At 37.1% G+C, this 17,317-nt stretch overlaps 1 protein-coding gene across 5 annotated transcripts in view; it reads left to right on the top strand.

The window, feature by feature from the left end:
- The window catches only part of CACNB2 (calcium voltage-gated channel auxiliary subunit beta 2), a 441,112-nt gene that overhangs the window by 291,200 nt on the left and 132,595 nt on the right, over positions 1 to 17,317 (top strand). Inside the window, exon 3 of one of the 5 annotated variants that reach the window (XM_028495784.2) lies at positions 3,484 to 3,591. The exons of the other annotated variants lie outside the window; for them this stretch is intronic. Within the exon in view, the coding sequence (XP_028351585.1) occupies positions 3,580 to 3,591 (12 nt within the window). The 5' untranslated portion in view covers positions 3,484 to 3,579. The remainder of the gene's footprint in view (positions 1 to 3,483; positions 3,592 to 17,317) is intronic. 5 annotated transcript variants of the gene reach the window in all.

Below are 17,317 nucleotides of genomic sequence, written 5' to 3'. Positions count from 1 at the left end.
CGCGTCCGGAGCCTGTGCTCCGCAACGGGAGGGGCCACAGCAGAGGGAGGCCCGCATACCACAAAAAAAAAAAAAAAAAAAAAAAAATGAATCTTACTGGGAAAATCACGTGGGAGGTAGGAGAGAAGTATGTGTATATGCCTGTATCACATACTCTCTTAAACCCACAAAGTAGACTATTGGGTAAAATCCAAAGAACATGTGGCAGGTATTAAAACTAGATGGCTACACATAGGGGGAAAAATAACACATTTAATTGGTAAGAAATAAAATCCAGCAGAAAGGTCTCATCACCAAAAACATGAAGTATGGGAGACATTCTTTGGAAAATATTTTAGGCTCAAATTATTTTCCCATTGTTGATTTTAATGTTGTCTCTTAATTTTTGCATTGAAACACTGTCAGCCTTCTTTTGCTCATAGCAACTACCTTCCAAATACAGCTAGAAAATTGGCAAAATAGGTCTAATTTCCAACATCATGAGTTCATTTATTGTTGAAATACATATTAACTTAGGTTGCATTTTTTTCTACCTGTAAGAAAGCAAAAGTATGTGAAAGCCCTGTGCACCTGTTAGGCTTCTGCATAACTCATAAATATGACTGGGTAGGTACAGTCATGTACGCTGGTGCTGTAATTCCACCCATCTCCAGTGTTAATTGACAATAATAGTAATAACACAGTACTGAGAACACTTACTGAGTGATTACTGTTCATGATAGCCAATTTGAAAGATAGAAGAGGAAAAAGCAAAGCTTTTTGAAATCCTCTAGAGCAGTTATGATCATGCAGTATATACAGCATCAATTCCTGTACTGTCTTTCACATCAGAACAGACTGCTCTCTGTTTCGTGGCTTAGGTCACGATGCTCTTCCATGCGTTACTGGCCAGCTGGCAGGTGAGCTGGTGACTGGCTGATCTGGGATGGCCTCTTGCCTGTGTCTGTAGGTTGGCAGCTGTCAGCTTGGGTGGCTCCTTCTCCTCTGGGTGGTCTCCCATCCCCCAGCAGGCTGGCTGGCTCTTTCTCACACTGGTCTCAGGGTTTTTCTTCTCTATTGAGTCAGTTTTGTCGGGCAGGTCCTGGCTACAACATAAGCCTATTTCTACTACCTCTCTTGTTGTTCCTTTTCAATCTCTTCCACTGTTTCCCTCCACCAAAGTGTGGAAGTTCATCCAGCCAAATGCACCAACCTTGACCTTCTGGCTTTTATCGTTGGAGGCATCCCTTTGGTTTTCAAACTGGTGGATTCTTGGGAGCTGCTACCGAGGCAGAGGGCTGCCCAGCTGCTTGAGTTCTGGTGCATTCTTCCTAGATTCAGCCAAAGCAGCTCTCTCCTTTTTTTTTTTTTTTTTTTTCTTTTTTGACATATTGGGACTTCTGTATAAGTTCTCCTTTTGAATAGAGAGCTTCACGTCCATAATGAGTTTTAAATCACTGCCGTCTTTCCTTTTACCATCTCGTCCTTCTCACTGCTTCATCATCACTTTAAGTCTGCACCTCTGCCCTTGGCCTCTCTCCCTAGTGTTAGTATCTCACATCTTCCTTTTTACAGCATCTCTATCAGTTCTGACGTTTAAAATGGAGCTCCCCATTTTTTTCCTTCAAACCCTTTCTTCTCTGCATTTTCTTATTTCCGTCTATGTGAATTTCATCCTCCCAAGCTCAAAGCCTTGGTCCAGGGGTCAGCAGTTTTTTTTCTGTAAAGGGTCAGATAGGAGATGTTCAAGGTGCTGCTGGTCATGTGGTCTCTGTCACAACTACTCAACTCAGGAAAGCCTGGATTTGGATTCCATCCCTGCCGTAGACTGGCTGCTTGACCTTCTGATAAGTTATATGTGACACTCTTGGTTCCAGTGATAACTGCATGAGCTGTACACATCCAGTCCAGAGTTCCCAGATAGGGGACTGGGATGGGCACAGGTGGCTGGAACACATTGCTCCTGCCTTCAAATTCAGTGTCGAATGGGGAGTCTGTATTAGAAGCAGTGAAACCACTATTTTCATTCCTTTTAGTTGTGCAAGGTCACCATACACCATTATATATGGTTGTTACCAAACTCAGGTTCGACTGCTTGTTGCTCAAGAATCCAACACTGAGACACAAGTGTTGGGTAAAAGGAAAGATAGCTTTATTGAGGAGGCCAGCAATCCTGGGGAGAAGGTGGACTCACGTCCCAAAGAACCAACTCCCCATTGCCAGTCGGGGGCAAGAGCTCTTCAAGGGGAGTTTCAGGGGTGTGTAGGTAGAGGGAGGGGGCTTCATGCAGGATAGCACAGTCAGTTCTGACAGTCGTCTTGCGGTTGGTCCTGGGGTGGTCTGATGAGCATCATCTTGATTGTTTTAAGTACAGTTAGTCTTCAGTTCCAGGATCGGTTTGTTCCCGTTTCTTTGGAATTGTGGCAGCTTATGTCATGGCTACAGTCTGGTCATCATGTAGTTAACTTCTTCCACCTGGTGGGGTTTCAGTATCTGCACAACAGCTCACAGGACATGGCTCAGAATATTATCCGTAGCCCTTGAAAAGGAACTAAAGGTCCTTGACTTTGTTTAATGACTAAACAATTATTATTTTGTCTTGTTTGACGGTTTTCCTTTGTATCTGCATTTTCTTACTTCTCTGATGAAACGTATTCTCTGGCTCAAGTTTTTCTACAGATGAGGCAGGTGGAGGACTTGGGGTGGGGGGTTCTGTCCTGGGAAGGCCCCATAGGGCTCTGCTCCATTACGTGGTCACTGCTGTCTTGGAGTTGTTTCTGACTCGGTGGTGAGTGCTGGGTGGCACATCTGTACTGTCCAGTGACAGCTGCCCTGAGTGTCATTTGCACTATTACATGATGTTGACAGCAGCTCATTGATCAGGTCCAATCGCACCCCTATCCATCCCCGGGACTGAGGCGGTGTCCTGTCCCCTGCACTAGACTTTGAGTCCCTTGAGAGTAAAGGCAGGCTCTGTGCTTCTTAATCTTGTGGCTGTAGATTCGTGCCTCTGTTATCAAGAGCAAGTTAACACAATGCTCTCTTGCTCTTCTCACGGGTTCTTTTCTGAGTAACACCTGAGTATTTTAGGAATAAAATTACATATTGTTCCCTGTTTCCTTATGGTTATATTTATCTTGGCAGTCTACCCGGGAGTGAGTTTTAAGTTTCTAATGGATAAGAGTTACATGTTTTAAAGGGAACCCGATACTCTAATTCAACACTCTCTTACAGTGGATTTATGGTTTTTATTAATGGGAGTTCTAGGGTGCTGAGGTTTGCCCACATTCAAACTGCACTCTTGTGTAAGAACCGTTTTAAGGACTGTTAATATAATACAGACTTCTGGCTGTTTCAAAACCATAAATGGATTGGGGAAGGATTGTTATAAACTTTGCTGCTCAAGCCTTCTTTTTCTTTGAGAGCTGTAACTGAACATCTTTGTGGTATCTTTATAAACACAGCTATAAATACATGATTCTTCCCTCTTTTTCTCTCTACCAGATATGAACGGGGAACAACACAAAGATCTTTAAGCAGTTAAAACACTCAACCTCTCGCTGCTCTTGAGTTTTTGCCCCACCAACAACTAAAGGAAAGATGTTGAAAACTGTAAGACAGTAGAATTTATTCAATTAGCAAACATTTGATGGGTGGTATTGTGCTGTTGAGCTAGGAGCTAGAAGAAGGAGTATCAAAGATCTGCTAGATGTGGTTTCTCCCTCAAGAAGCTCCTGGTCTAATTAATGATGATGCCAGACATGTGTGTCTTGACTGAGCATAAGGTGATAAGTGATGGACTAACAGCAGTGAGCCAAAGGCTGTAGGAATGGGGGGCAGGTGGATGGGAGATACTGCTGGGGTGGGTGGGAGAGGGCTGGAAGACTAGAATCAGGGCAATGGGGATTATAGATGCCCCACCATGAAGTGGATGTCTCTTTGGGGAGAGAGCCTTTGCTATCCAGTGATGTGCTTTTTTCTAAGGTTATCAAGATTGCTAACTGAGGGCCCGACAAAGGCTGTTATTTTGGTTTAATTTTGTTTAAATCCCATCTAATTCCAACTTACCTTAAACTAACCACACCAAAGTGGATATTATTAATCCTCTTAACCACTTTGAAGTATACAGTTCAGTCATGTTGACTATGTTCTGGTTGTTGTGTTGCATCTCTAGAACTTTCTCATCTTGCAAACCTGAAACTCTCCACCTGTTGGCCAATATCTCTTTGTTTCCTCCTCCTCCAGTCCCTGGCGACTACCATTCTAGGATTTTGACTACCCGAGGTACCTCATATAAATGAAATCATACTGTATTGGTCCTTTTGTGAATGGTTTCTTTTACTTAGCATCATGACCTGAAGGCTCATCCATGTTGTAGCATGTGACAGAATTTCCTTCTTTTTCAAGGTCAAATAATATTCCGTTATGTAGGTAGACCACATTTTCTTTATTCATTCATCTGTTGAGGGACATTTGGGCTGCTTCCACCTCTTGGCTCCTGTGAATAATGCTGTAAAGAATTTTTTTGTGTGTGTGTGTATCCTGGACTTTTTTTTTAATGATGCTGTTAAGCTGTACCATCAGCCATTAGTAGCTTATGTTTATGTAGTGTCTCAGTGTTGCAGTCCCTAGTATCCCAAAGTATAACTTTGCTTGGTCTTTGCAACTACTCAATGGGGAAAGGAGGGCAGGTATGGTTACCCCATTTTATGAAGAAATTGATGGTGGATATTGAAGAGTCTTGTTCAAGCTCATTGAGCTTTTAAGTAACAGAATTAGGACAAGGACCCAGGCTTCTGTTTGGTAGAATTCTGTCCTACGTTCTTTCACCTAATCAGTGAGCCCCTCTTAGAAGGATAAACTGACAATGCACTAATGCTGCCTCTTTGTTACATGTTCTGGAGGGATTAAAGGAATAAAACTTTTTTTTTCTTAAATAAAAAAAGCAAAAAAAAAAAAAAACCCAGCATGGCAACTATTAAAACAAATTTAAAAATAAAAACACCACCTCTGCTTCTTTTTTTTTTTTTTTTTTTAGCTATTGCATCCAGATAGTACAATTAGAGTTTAGTTTATGGTACTTATGCCACTGATTGGAATGAATGCTTTTTTACATTTTAATATCCTTTAAACAACAATTTTGAGCTAAAATTTCTTCAGTCTAATATGTTATTAAAGGAGGAGATTTCAGGGGACTTCCCTGGCAGTCCAGTGGTTGACTCCACGCATCCACTGCAGGGGGACCTGGGTTCGATCCCTGGTCGGGGAACTAAGATCCCGCATGCCACGTGGTGTGGCCAAAAAAAAAAAAAAAGGAGCTCTCAGGATATATTGTGTACTGTACTCTCGGTTAAATGGAGATGGAAATGGGATGTGCCTAAAAATGTTTGAATAGGGTCTTCCTATAGAAAAATGGAAAAATAATCAAATATCTAGGAAACAGGTTGGATGAAGAATGCTGAAGAAATTGAGTTTAAGTAGGTCAAGGGAGAGAGGATTGAAATTACAATGAAACTATTTGAAAAGAGATTTCATAAGTGTTGTCTCCTCCTAAGGAAAAAAAATGGTGAAAGGAATGGTCTAAAAATTATAGCAGCCAGAAATGTAAAGTTGGATGTTATAATTGACTCAAGAGAGATGAGAATGTGTTGTAAAGAAAAACTAGGAAACTGCCTTAGTGATGGTTTTAAAGAAACTTGTGTGGCTTGAGAAAGTGTTCATTTATTTTAACTAAATCCTGTCTTGAGGAAGGAAGATGGATGACATAAGCTGGGAAAGTTATTTTTGATCTAGTTATTCCGTACTAAGAGTTCTTTCTACTGATATTTGCAGGATTAACATTGATTGCTTTAAAAAAAGAAAAGTCAGTTCTTCTCCTCACTTTAAAAAAAAGTGAGGTTAACACTCTGCTCACCCTACCTCCCTAGATGGGACCAGGAAGTGTGTTTGGCAGGAAGGAAGCAAAAATGTCGGCAGTCAGTCATCAATCAAGTTATCCAGTCTTTCTGCTTTCTAGATCCATTCCCTGGATTTTAAACAGCTTAACTCTTACTTTTGTCTTCTTAGAGGAACTGTGGTCATCCTTGGATGAAATATTTATTGGACCCATTGTAACCCTACATTTGAGTCAACCAACATTCCTTGCAGATGCAAGTCAAGTTACACGTTGGTTTACAAGGCAACCCTGTATCACACACAGTCACGCAGAGTTAAAGCAGATCATTGGCATATGCTACTAGCTTAATTCTGTGCGTTTAAGTAATCTGAAACATAATAATCCTATAATGGATACACATAATGAAGCATAAAAATCCTTTGAATAGACAAAAATCTCCACATGCTAAACGAAGGCATTATTCATTCAACACACCTATATTTGATCCCCTCCCTTGCGGTATGGGTGATGCTAGAAGATATAAAATGATTAAGCCTTGATCCCTAATTATCAGGAGTGCAGTCTAAAAGGACATTTAACTAGTAGCCCCATGGTAATGTACAATACTCTCTTCTTCACCTCCTCACTTTAAAATGAAAGGGAGAAGTTGATCACCCTGAAGCCCAGGTCCCGCAGCAACTCCGGACTGTGCACTAGAGTTTACGAGCTGCCTTATGTTTTGTGTCCATTTTACCACATGATCTGCATCTGAGTCGGCATCTCAGAGGAGGCAGTGCCTCAGTATCCTCTTATCCAGGTGATCAAAACTCCACTAAAGGAGTGTATCCCAACCTTAAATATTGTATTTAAGCTTAACACATTAAGAAATGTACACTTCACTAATATTCTGCTATCATACCAAGGCCTGTTCTTTGAGCGTGAGTCGGCTACTTGAAGTCTCAGCTATACCCAGACAACCATCTTCAGTACAGAATTTAGTCTGATGTTGGAGTTTGACCCTATCCAAAGGGATTTGGAACTGAAAAGGATTTTTAATTTTAAAACATAGTCATGTTTATACCTCAAAACGATAACGTTAAGTTTCTCCTGAATACCTTAGTTTTACAAAACATGAACCATTTGTTTCCATTCTTATACTTTTGCTAAATGTTTTGGTAAAATGAAAAAGCAGGCATTTAGTAAATTGTAACTCTATAAAAAAGGAGTTTGAATTTTTTTTCCCTAAAAATTCCTATCTACGTAAAATGTGTTGATATTAATAAAGGTCAGTCACACTTGTTAACTGTGGTCTAAGAAAAACTATCCATTTGACTTAGACAAATAGGGTACCTTGTAATCTTAGCTCTTGAAGTAATTTTTTGTATTTCCCTGAAATATATATGGTATTTCCTTGGCTGAAAAAAAAATGTTTATTGTTAACATATCAACATGGAACCTTTTTTTAAGGATTTTAAAAAATGATTTCTTCATCTTTTCTGGATCATGAATGCCTTTGAATATCATGAAATCTTCGAGCCTTTTCCAGAGGAACAGTCAGCTTACGTACCATCAGCAAGTAGTAGCTCACGTTTATACCGTGTCTCAGTGTTGAAATTCCTTGTGTATTACTTTGCTTGGTCCTTACAGCTACTTCATGGGGAAGGGAGGACAGATATATTTACCCCATTTTATAAATGAGGAAATTGAGGGTGGCCTTCATAGACCCCTGAAACAAATCCATGTACCCTAAGGGTTTACAAAGTACAAGAACCTTTGTTAAGGATCCCAGTCTTCCTCCAGTTAGAATGGCTGATGCCTTAAAAACTGTGGGACGTTGCCCTAAATCTGGGAAGTGTTTTCCTTTGCTCTCAGATACTTGAGGCGATGACCACATACATTCTTCTTGGAATTCTTATTTCAGCTGTAGTGTTTAGTCTAGTGTGGAAGGGGAGGTTGGGCAGATATATGGTACTCTAAATACTTTCATGTGCTGTATAACCATAAAGGATGTTCTAGTTTAAACAGTTGTCAATGATGAGTGATTTCAATCTTGTGTTTTGTTTTCAGATTTTCCAATGGCCTGTATGAAGGGACACAGAACTGAAAAGTCCTTTCAAGTTTAGCAGATAGTGGGAACGAATCTTTCTGTAGTTGATGTACTGGTCTGTGAGTTTCTGACGTGCTTTGTCTTGTGTTAACTCTCAAAATATCATCTACGTATTGGCTCTTGTTTATGCTTGCTTAGATTACCTGTTGGATTGGGATAACCAGGACATTGACTAGATGTGTGGAGGAGACCCTACCTGCAGATTACAGAACATTAAGGTTATCTGTTGCCTGATTGTCCTTTTTCCCTTGATTAGACAGAAATCTCCTGCCGTCTTTCTGGCTTCTTGGAAAAATAAACGACATATTAAATGTTCCCAGGAGCAGGACGTTCTCCTGCCCAAAGATTTAGGATTCCACTGAGAGGGTCCCTTTTATTCAGCAGCCATGCGCTCTGGTCTGGCGTGGTCCATTGCTCAGTCCCATCAACCCTCCCTGTGTCCTCACCTGTCACCTCCTGCCCCAAATAACTGTCCTTGCTTCTTGAGGCCTTTATCAGACCATATGTTTCTCTTCTCCAACATGTAAACTGGGAGCAACTTGGACTGAGACTTACCCGGTTGACACTTAGCAATTTGACTCCTTGGTAGAGGTGGGATAAATATTTGTGGACTCAGTGTCACATGATCTACTGAGTGATAGGAAATGTGTGAAGGGAACCCTAAGCCTTTGGATGTAATCACATTTTGCCACCTGCATCTTGTAACTTAACTAGTCTATGAGGTTCTGTCTTGTCTCTACAACTACATGTGACCTCGGAGGGGGGAATCAGGATGTATAGTTCATTTCTGTCTCCCTCCAGGTAGTATAGTGAGTGATATGAAGAATGACTTTGGGTTACTTTAGGACATTTTTTAGTAAATAACAATCATTGAATAGTCTTGGCTGAAGATAACATGAAGAAGACTTTTCAGAAAATTTTCTGTTTCATAGAGTCCCCCTCACCCCCAGTGCTGCTGCACAAAGCATGGGATGAAAGCAGGAAGCACATCTGAGCAGAGCTGGTCTTCGCAGGAGAAAGGGGTCCCTCTGTGAAGCCAGATTCCCAACTAGCAGCTGCTCAGGCTTTCTGTTCCCTGTCTTGGGCAAGGGTCTATTCCAGCTCAGTTTCTGAGGAGCTGTCCTGTACTATAAATTGGGGTATCTTTCCTATAAAATGAGGTCTATATTATAAAATCTACTGTGTGTCTTCCACAAACAGATGTCCAGAATTCTTGGTCCCTTTGAAGTCTAATTGTTGTCCTTTTTGGAGTAATTAGTGAAGAGGAAAGACAATAATATAAAGGACTCAAACATAAGACATTAAAATGGCTAAGTACTCCCATGTGCAGCCTATCAGATAATTCAATTTGCTTGTGTAACGTGGGAATACAGCTGATGAAAAAATTACAATTATGTGACTTCATGGTCATTGGAAAGAGTTTGTCCCTTATATACTGATAAGTATGCTCTAATTGAAGAGTGATATGCAATAGTGACATTTTTTGCAGGTGTTAACTATAAATATATGATAAAATAAACATGTATTAAAATAGGATGTCAGATTCTCAATTATATTTTTCAATAAATTAAATAATAGTATGTATAAAAGAGTACTTACAACACTAAGGTAAAAACGTACGTACCCATGGTGTTTCTCATTCTCTTTCTTTGCATTGTATTTTGTCATATCACTTATGTTTATATTCCATACAATATACTGCTTCATTTTTGTGTTTTTGAACCATTATTTAAATGGCATCCTATTACGGTGGTTTTCTGGTAACTTGCTTTTTTTCGCTCAAGGTTACCTGTGTAAAATTCATTCATGTTGATTTTTGTCACAGTAAGTTTTTTAAAAAGTTTTATTGAAGTATAGTTGTTTTACAATGTTGTGTTAATTTCTGCTGTACAGCAAAGTGATTCCGTTATACATATATATCATTCTTTATCATATTCTTTTCCATTATGGTTTATCACAGGATATTGAATATAGTTCCCTGTGCTATACAGTAGGACCTTGTTGTTTTGTCACAGTAATTTATTCACTTTTACCACTATATGGTATGCCAGTATAGGAACTGCCTGAGTTGATCTGTTCGCCTGTCAATGGACATTTAAGTGACTACAAACAGTCCTGCTGTGGAAATTTTTGCACTTGTCTCTTGGTCCATGTGTGCAAGAATTTCTCTAGGATATGTATAACTAGCAGTGGAATTGTTGGCTTATAAGGTATGTGTGTTTTTACCTTTCCTGGATAGCGGCAGTTAGTGTTTAAAGAGGTTGTCTTAATTTACAATCCTACCATTGTGGTAGTAGAGTTCCTTTCGTTCCACGTCCTCTACAGCATTTAATATCATCAGATTTATATATTTATTTTCTGCCAATCTAGCAGGTGAAAAATTAAAAGTCTCAGGGTGGTGTTATTTGTATTTCCATGATTACTTAGAAAATGGAATACTTTAAATATATTTATTGACCTCTGTTGTCTAATTCTAAGAAGTGGCTGTGCATACCTTTGGACTTTCGATCAAGTTGTCTTTTTCTGTTCATTTATAGGAGTATTTTATATATTTGGTATCTGATTATTTTATTGGTTATTTTGCTGAAAGATTTTGGCTTATAGCTGCTCTTCTTACGTTTTTATAGCTTTCTTAATTATAATTGAGATTTATCCATCCTTTCTGTCACTGTTTGTGCTTTGGGGATCTTGTTTAAGAAAGTCTTCCCGACCCTGAAGAATTCCTAAAGAATTCTAACTTTATTTCTAACAGTTTTGAAATTTTATCTTTTCATATTTAAGCTCTTAATCTTTCTGGAATTAACTTTTGTATATGGCGTGAGATAGGGATCTGATATTTGTTCCAGAGCTATTTATTGAATAGCGTATTCTCTCCTTGCTGGTCTAAAATGCCTGCTTGGTCACAAATCAATTTTCAACATATGAGTAGGTCTATTTCTGGCTCTTTTTCCTGTGTCAGCTCCATACTACTTAATTACTGTAGTGTTAAAATAAATATTGGGCATGTCAACCCACTAATATTCTTCAGGACAGAGTTGGCTATTCTTGGACTTTTCTCTTCTCTATAAATTTTAGATAACATGTATGAAATTCAGCTGAAAAAGAAAAAAGAAACAAATACAAATATACTCAACTGAGATTTGAGATTGCATTTGTCTGTAGATTAATTTGGGGTAAAATGCCTTTGTTATAATATTGAGTCATCTTATCCATGCCTATGAAATATCTCTCCATTAATTCAGTTCTTGAATGTCTTATAATTTTGTCCATAAAGGTCAAAAGGTCCATGCTTACACTTTTTGTATTTGTTCCTAGGTGTATATATATTTTTTTTTTTAGTCACTGTTACAGTCCCTTCGTCTCACATTTTCCCTTTCTCTCTCTCTCTCTCTCTCTCTCTCTCAAGCTATAGTTTCTGTTTGCTAATGTATGGAAAGGTAGTTGATTTTCTATGAAAAATCTTTACATTCATCAGTCTTTCTAGCAATTAATAAATGCTAATAAATTTTCTCTAGATTCTTGGGTTTTCTATCAGACATAGAGAGGGCAGTCTTATCGTATGAATACTGAAAATTCTGTTTCTTCCTCCCCAGTTCTTTTAACTTTTCAATTTGTTCTCATCTTACTGCACTGACTAGACCCTCCACTGCAATATTGGTTGTATTATACATGGTAATAATAGGCATCCTGGTGTTTGTGAGTTTTTAAAGAGAATGCTTTTATTTTACTGTTAGGTAAAATATTTGTTGTGGGTTTTCTATAGATAGACTTTAACAGGAAGATTTCTTCTGGTTCTAGTTTGTTGGGTTAAAAAAAATCATGAATTGATATTGAATTTTATCAAATGCCCCTTTTTGCATCTTTTAATCATTATATGATTTTTATCTTTAAATTTCTCTTTATAGTTAATTATATTAATAGATTTTCTATATTAAAATGACTTTGCATACTGGGATAAACAACATTTTTACAATGTTCTACCTGTTTTAATATTTTGCTGGATTTAACTTTCTAAGATGTGTGTGTGTGTGTGCGTGTGCGTGTGCGTGTATTGTATGTGTGTTTGCAAGGGAAACACCCCTATTTTTCCCTGTTTTGTACTGTTGTTATGTGGTTTGAGATTGAAGTTTGTTACTCTCATGAAATTGGTTTGTTTTTTGGTGTGTTTGTTTTTTTTTTAATTTCTCTTCCCTGGAAGCATTTATGTTATGTTCTGATATTTCTTCCTTGAATATTTTCTAGAATTCACTGGGAAAATTTCTACACATGCTGTGGTTTTTGTTTTTTGATGGGAAGATTTTTTTAACTATTGATTTAAATTCTTTATTATAGAATATCTTTCTAATTAAAATTAATCTATCTTTTGTTAAAGAAAACTTTCTAATTCTTTTCCCACTTCATCTGTGTTTTCAGATTATTTTAGCCATAAACTTATTCATAATGTTCTCATTATTTTATTTAATCCCTGTAGTATCTATAGTTACATTTTCTTTTTCCCTTTCAATTTTTTACTTAATTTCAGTAATAGTTATCTATTTGATTAATATTTTCAAAGAATAAAATTTAGTTTCTAATTCTCTCTGTTTTCTATTTCATTAATTTCTCCCTATTAAAAAATTCCCTTCTAATTTCTTTTTTAATTCAAGTCAGGCACTTAGCTCATTATTTCTCATCCTCTCCTCTGTTAATCATATATGCTTTTACATTTCTATTGAAGAGCCGTATTTTCTGTATTCCACAAATTTCGACATGTAGGATTTCATTATTGTTCAGTTTTAAGTGTTTTCATTTTGATTCCTTATTTGAGCTGTGAGTTATTCAGAAATTTGCTATTTCCCACATATGTGCAGGTTATCTTACTGTTGTCTTTTCTCTGTCCTTTGATTTTAGGTCTATTTCAAATGGGACATGGCTCAGTTTTATTTATTTGGTTCAACATGACAATTTTTGTCTTTTTAAAATATAGCAGTTAATCTTCTTACTTTGAGATTATACACATTTATACTTATTTTGCACCACAATCTTACTTTGTGCTTTTAGTATGTTTCAGTCTTCTATTTTATCTCCCATCTCAATATTTTTTTCTGTCTTTTGAGATGATTGAATTTCTTTTTTAAATCTGTTTTTACTCTTTACTAGTTTGGAAGTTGTACATTATAGTTCTGGTTTTTTAGTGGCTACCTTGGAAATTTCAGCATGAATTCTTAAAATAATCTAAAGTTAATCAGTAATTTAGCCTTCCTTTTGGACAATATAAGGACTTTAGAACAATTAAACCTGATGACTCCTTCCTGACATATTTCTGCTAATAATTTCATTTTATCTGCTTTTTATCCTACATAATAGATAATAGTAGTAGTAGTACTATTTATCTTTTAAAAACAATTCTGTATTTGTTTTGATTTATGCATTTCACTACTCCTGCCTTTGTTCATCATTTCCTTCGGGTATTAAGGATTCTTCTGATACCATTGTTATTCTTTTTTTTTTTTTTTTTTTTTGAGGTACGCGGGCCTCTCACTGATGTGGCCTCTCCCGTTGCAGAGCACAGGGCACAGGCTCCGGACGCGCAGGCTCAGTGGCCATGGCTCATGGGCCTAGCCGCTCCGCGGCATATGGGATCTTCCCGGACCGGGGCACGAACCCGTGTCCCCTGCATCGGCAGGCGGACTCTCAACCACTGCGCCACCAGGGAAGCCCCCATTGTTATTCTTGAAGTTGATCATTTCTAAGTTTCTTCCATGAGAACATTCTTGATGGAGAAGTCTCTTTATTTTTCTGGAAAAAAAAAAAAACTCATTTATGAAAGATAGTTTTGCTTGAAAACAATTTTAGGTTGATATTTTTTCCTAGCACTTGGATGGTGCTGTTTTACCATTTCTTGGCTTCTGGCTGTTGAGAAGCCAATTCTCAACGTTACTGTCAATTCTTTGTATGCACTTTCTTTTTCTCCTCTCTGCTCTGAGATTCTCTCTCTGTCTTTGCTGTTCTGCAGTGTCACTCTGTTCTGTCAAGATGCAGATTTTCTTTTTCTTTTTCTTTTTTTTTCAATTCTGTTTGGGATTCATTGTTCTCTTAAATCAGAGGATTCGAGTATTTTACTACTGGAAAATTCTCAACAGCTATCTCTGAAAAGTTCAAAAAAATAATAATTAATCTAGCATTGTTAGCTATTCTTTGGTGGAATGGTTGTCCAAATGTCAAGTTTGTCTCATTGCCAGACTTGGGAGAAATGCTACATTATTGCATCTGAATTTTGGTAAAATCCTCTTTTTATTTTATAATTATTTATCTGCCTAAACAGAAAATCAAGAATATGTTTTAAAGGTGGCCTAGTAACACAAAAAAATGGGGACAAAGAAACTGTTTCTTAGGTAGATCAGTACTAATATGAGCAGAGATCAAGCCTGCTCTAAAATGATAAGTCCAAGTCAGAGTAATCCATAAACCTGCCTTACAACTTCATAGTCGCACAGAACGTTTACATATAAGAGTTATTTTTTTAATGGTTGCTGGTCACCTACTCATTTATGAAAGATAGTTTTGCTTGAAAACAATTTTAGGTTGATATTTTTTCCTAGCACTTGGATGGTGCTGTTTTACCATTTCTTGGCTTCTGGCTGTTGAGAAGCCAATTCTCAACGTTACTGTCAATTCTTTGTATGCACTTTCTTTTTCTCCTCTCTGCTCTGAGATTCTCTCTCTGTCTTTGCTGTTCTGCAGTGTCACTCTGTTCTGTCAAGATGCAGATTTTCTTTTTCTTTTTCTTTTTTTTTCAATTCTGTTTGGGATTCATTGTTCTCTTAAATCAGAGGATTCGAGTATTTTACTACTGGAAAATTCTCAACAGCTATCTCTGAAAAGTTCAAAAAAATAATAATTAATCTAGCATTGTTAGCTATTCTTTGGTGGAATGGTTGTCCAAATGTCAAGTTTGTCTCATTGCCAGACTTGGGAGAAATGCTACATTATTGCATCTGAATTTTGGTAAAATCCTCTTTTTATTTTATAATTATTTATCTGCCTAAACAGAAAATCAAGAATATGTTTTAAAGGGGTCCTAGTACCACAAAAAAATGGGGAAAAAGAAACTGTTTCTTAGGTAGATCAGTACTAATATGAGCAGAGATCAAGCCTGCTCTAAAATGATAAGTCCAAGTCAGAGTAATCCATAAACCTGCCTTACAACTTCATAGTCGCACAGAACGTTTACATATAAGAGTTATTTTTTTAATGGTTGCTGGTCACCTTCTAAAAGTATTTCATTTGAGTTCAGTGTCTCAACTGGCACTAGGCAGTATGAAGTGCTATGACCTGTGATTTGAGTTGTTGAGACATATTTCCAAAAAGAAATGACCAAGAAGAGTAGATGGGATTCTGATGTATAAACGAGCTGGGGGAGTGTGCTTAAGTACATACGTGTTTGGTTCCTATTTATCCTCATGAAAAGCATTTATAAATTTGTATTTCATGTTAACCAAATGGAGAATTTAAGTAGATAATCTCTTAATCATTTATATCTGGGTTTGGTCAGATGCTTCTATGTTTCTATTTATATGTGGTTGTGTGCTTTTCTGAGATTTTATATACTTTTAACAACCTACAGTCAGTGTCTTGTTTGCCTTCCCCATCCATTTACATTTGTCTGTGGGAATAAAATGAGTCTGCTTCTATCCTGATGCCTGCAGTAAGCCCTGAGCTCTTTTTATCAATTTCCCAACACTGCCTAAAAATCCCATTTGGCCTTTTCCTATGGTTATTGCTTCTAAGAGCAAATATATTCTGTTTAAATCAGGAATGTACTTCCATGGAGTTAGTGAAAATGTCAGCTTAAATACAGGCTTTCCTTCTGATAATCCATGATATGACAAAGAGCTAACCATGTTTTTTCCCTTTGCTTAAAAGCTTGACACATAAATAGCAATAGTTTGCTCCTTGAAAAAGCCAAAAAGTCAAGGAAATTAACCGAGACAAAACTACTGTCTGTGCATCTGATAAAAGTCAAGAAACAAAATGGATAAGCCCCAAGGATATTTTTGTTAATACTGTAACATCTCCTTTCTATGGACATATATCTGTCACAAGACCATTATTTATCTTTTTAAGGAAGAATAGATTCATTTTAGAAATAGCAATGTGATTCTAAGGCTTGTGGGGAAAAAAATGAAAACTCTTTAATCATCCAAACTGTCAAGCTACTCACTAAGACTTTCCTTTAACTCTGAAACTAGCCACAGATTGAACAAAAATACCACATATATTCTATTTGAAGTCAGTTTTAAAATTTTAAATATAAAAATGATCATTATTTGTCACCCCCAGAAGTTTCCTCTTGCTCCTTTTTCATCCTTCCTTCTTTCACCTCCTGATACCTTATGCTTATCTTGATTGCAGTAGTTACATGTATTAGATACAAAAGTTAAAACTTACCAAATTGTACTCTGTGTGTGTGTGTGTGTGTGTGTGTGTGTAATTGTACACCACTTAAGCCTCAGTACAACTGTTAGAAACAAAAATATAAAAATAAGTTTTCAAAAACAACAATTTCAGAAGTCTCTAGGAAGAAGAAATTCACTTGTGCTGTGTTTCAAAAACAACAGGGAATACAACCAAAATAAATGTTTTAACACCATTGAGAGAAAAGATGACCTGTGTCAACCTCTTCTTAACACTACTGTCCAAGCATCTCTTCCCTTTGGGCTACATGATGCTGTGCTTGTTATTTTTTGACCTCATTAGAGTGTAACTGTTTAGATAATACTATTTATTTATTTTAAAAATAGATATGTATACACATGTATTAGATACAAAAGTTAAAACTTACCAAATTGTACTCTGTGTGTGTGTGTGTGTGTGTGTGTGTGTAATTGTACACCACTTAAGCCTCAGTACAACTGTTAGAAACAAAAATATAAAAATAAGTTTTCAAAAACAATTTCAGAAGTCACTAGGAAGAAGAAATTCACTTGTGCTGTGTTTCAAAAACAACAGGGTATACATCCAAAATAAATGTTTTAACACCATTGAGAGAAAAGATGACCTGTGTCAACCTCTTCTTAACACTACTGTCCAAGCATCTCTTCCCTTTGGGCTACATGATGCTGTGCTTGTTATTTTTTGACCTCATTAGAGTGTAACTGTTTAGATAATACTATTTATTTATTTTAAAAATAGATATGTATACAAACACACACACATATATGTGTATGTGTGTACATTTACCTATTTATTTGAGAGTCTATTTGTTACCAGGCAGTGTGCAGTGCTGCAGATAGATACAAAGATGATCAAGATAGTATATTTCGTGCAAGGGGACCAGCGTGCCCCCAAGAGAGGAAGATTGGTTTTAGGAACAG

The sequence above is a fragment of the Physeter macrocephalus genome, chromosome 11 (assembly GCF_002837175.3).
Source record: "Physeter macrocephalus isolate SW-GA chromosome 11, ASM283717v5, whole genome shotgun sequence".
NCBI classification, from domain to species: Eukaryota; Metazoa; Chordata; class Mammalia; order Artiodactyla; family Physeteridae; genus Physeter; species Physeter macrocephalus.
The sequence above is the reverse complement of the archived record's forward strand: the minus strand, read 5'-3'. Positions and strand labels throughout refer to the sequence as shown.